The following is a 2,665-nucleotide window of genomic DNA, read 5'->3' as shown; positions in this document are numbered from 1 at the left end:
GTACATGAACTTAAAGTGTACTTACCTAAGAAAGTACTGGGTAATATAAGGTAACTAATTGGTTTAAAGTTAGGTTTACGGGTAGGTTCAGGGTTAGTACCTACTTATTACCCAGTTACTGCAATTACTATATAAGTACATAACACATGGGGAACAGGACTGTAACATTTCTATTAAAAAAAATATGTAAAATACCAGGAAGTAGTGAACAAGGAAGAGATGAAGGAGATGGATATGAAGATGTGAAATGAACACTGAGAACTGTATCTTATTAGTTAAAAACATATGTGGGCAAAGTTTTCCTTTGGGGATGTTTGCAGTTAAGTAAATATACCACAATAAATGATATTGTAATATCGCAAAACATTTAAAAATCGCAATATATTATTGTGGCTTAAGAGCCATGATAATATTGTATCATGGGGCCTCTGATGCTCACCCCTATTGCCTAGCTGCCCTATCAGGTAATGATTTCGCAGGCTGTGTTTGCACACACAGCTAAAACTGATTTCACACATGCTTCTGAGGCAGCATAATGGTCTAATAATCTACAACAGAAAGAGTTTTGGACATAACTGAATATCTAATTTCTCCAATACTCATTTCTTGCTAGAATTGAAATCAAAAGTTGAAAAATGTGGTCATAAACATACATTTATACACAAACCGAAGACCAATTGCAACTCACTAGTATCGTGACACAATCATTGAATCTCATGATTATTAGTATTTCAGTAACACTTTACCTTGTTTATTTTTAGTTGATGCATTAAGAATGATGGCAACATTACAATTAGATTAAATTTAATAAGAAAAATATGTGAGATATCACAAACTGACAAACATTGAGCATCCACTAATCCATATCAGTGTTAATTTATGAATATACAGTAGTTTGTTCAATAAACTATTAATGTTTGTTGATGATAAATTGATAACATTCATATTTAACTTGATTTATTCATATTTCATATTTAACTTGATTTATTCAACTTAGTTCAAATGTAAGTATTAATATATGCAGAAATTTAATATGCATTAACATTTAATTAGACTAAATACCATAAAAATTATTCACTGTTAGTTCATGATACCTAAAGCATAACTTAATCATAACAAACTGAACATTATTATAAGTGTTTGTAGATTCACATTCTTTTTAACTATTGTAAATCTTCGAAAAATATAATCATTTGTCCTAAAATAAACGTGAACACTAAGATCTACATACCAAGCTTTACCTAGAAAGGCCTCTATTCCAAATTGCACAGTCAGGAATTGACTAACAATAGGTGCTGTGTAGTCTTTAGTCTTGGTCTAGTATAAAAGCACAGGTGACAGCAGTCAGTCAACAACCAGAATCAGCTTCAGCTTCTCCTTTGTGGAACTACTGAGGACCAGCCAGCGCAACCATGAAGGTAAACCTCATTCCAGCTGCCATTTCCACATATTTTAACTTCTTATAAATTTATTTGGTGTATTTCACTTTAAATCACTAAATTAATAACTTTCATTTTCAGGTCACCTTTTTTGAGGACAGGAACTTCCAGGGTCGCTCCTACAACTGTATGGGCGACTGTGCTGATATGCACTCCTACATGAGCCGCTGTCACTCTTGCAGAGTGGAGAGCGGATGCTGGATGATGTACGATCATCCCAACTACATGGGAAATGGGTATTTCTTCAGGAGGGGCGAGTACGCTGATTACATGTCTATGTTTGGAATGAGCAACTGCATCAGCTCCTGCCGTATGATCCCCATGGTGAGCTCCACATTTGTATGAACTGAAATATTTAATTTATATTTATTTCAAAACATGAAGTAGAGAACTCAGTCTGGTTTTTCTGGGGTTTTAGAATTTTTTTTGAAAAGTACAGAGGATCCTATTAGAATGGTGATTTGAGAGAGAACTAATTCTTGATAGATATATACATTTTATGTTAATTCTGCCTGACAAACTTGAAAATAATGGACTTCTCTTCCACTACAGCACAGGGGATCCTACAGAATGAGGATCTACGAGAGGGAGAACTTCATGGGTCAGATGTACGAGATGATGGATGACTGTGACAACATCATGGACCGTTACCGCATGTCTCACTGCCAGTCCTGTCATGTGATGGACGGCCACTGGCTCATGTATGAGCAGCCCCATTACAGAGGCAGGATGTGCTACTTCAGGCCTGGAGAGTACAGGAGCTTCAGCAATATGGGTGGCATGAGATTCATGAGCATGAGGCGTATCATGGACTCCTGGTACTAGTGTACTAGTTCAAATGTTTCAATAAAATAATTTCTATACAACACTAAACCTAGTGTTCTGAAAATAATTAATGCCACTATTACATGAGTAGTCCACAAAAAAACACTACAAGTTTTAATTGAAATGTGAATGATTTTTCATTTTGTAGCACATAAGTGTAAAATGAATGAGAAATTAGAGTCAAGTCTGCCATGTTTGCCCCCTCAAAAAAAAAAAAAAAAATAGAAAAAACGGGGGTCTAGAAGTTTCAACCCTTTCTCTCTTATAAATGAAAGTTCATACTGCATGAAGCATACAGCAAGTCTTTAAACTTCTCATCTTTGCAAACAGACTAAAATCTCTTGTTCACGCTGACTTCTTCACAATGAACAAAGTCATCAGTTACTAAAAAAATATGTGTT

General features: G+C 35.0%; 1 protein-coding gene across 1 annotated transcript; it reads left to right on the top strand.

The window, feature by feature from the left end:
- The first annotated feature begins 1,320 nt into the window (after positions 1 to 1,320).
- Positions 1,321 to 2,312, top strand: LOC125279132 (gamma-crystallin M2-like). Its single transcript, XM_048208660.1, has 3 exons — positions 1,321 to 1,418; positions 1,521 to 1,763; positions 1,992 to 2,312. The coding sequence occupies exons 1-3, from the start codon at positions 1,413 to 1,415 to the stop codon at positions 2,262 to 2,264; spliced, it is 522 nt and encodes a 173-aa protein (XP_048064617.1). The 5' UTR covers positions 1,321 to 1,412; the 3' UTR covers positions 2,265 to 2,312.
- Positions 2,313 to 2,665: the final 353 nt, after the last annotated feature.

Source organism: Megalobrama amblycephala, linkage group LG11 (assembly GCF_018812025.1).
Source record: "Megalobrama amblycephala isolate DHTTF-2021 linkage group LG11, ASM1881202v1, whole genome shotgun sequence".
NCBI lineage: Eukaryota > Metazoa > Chordata > Actinopteri > Cypriniformes > Xenocyprididae > Megalobrama > Megalobrama amblycephala.
Note: the sequence above shows the minus strand (reverse complement) of the source record. Positions and strands in the feature narration are given on the sequence as shown.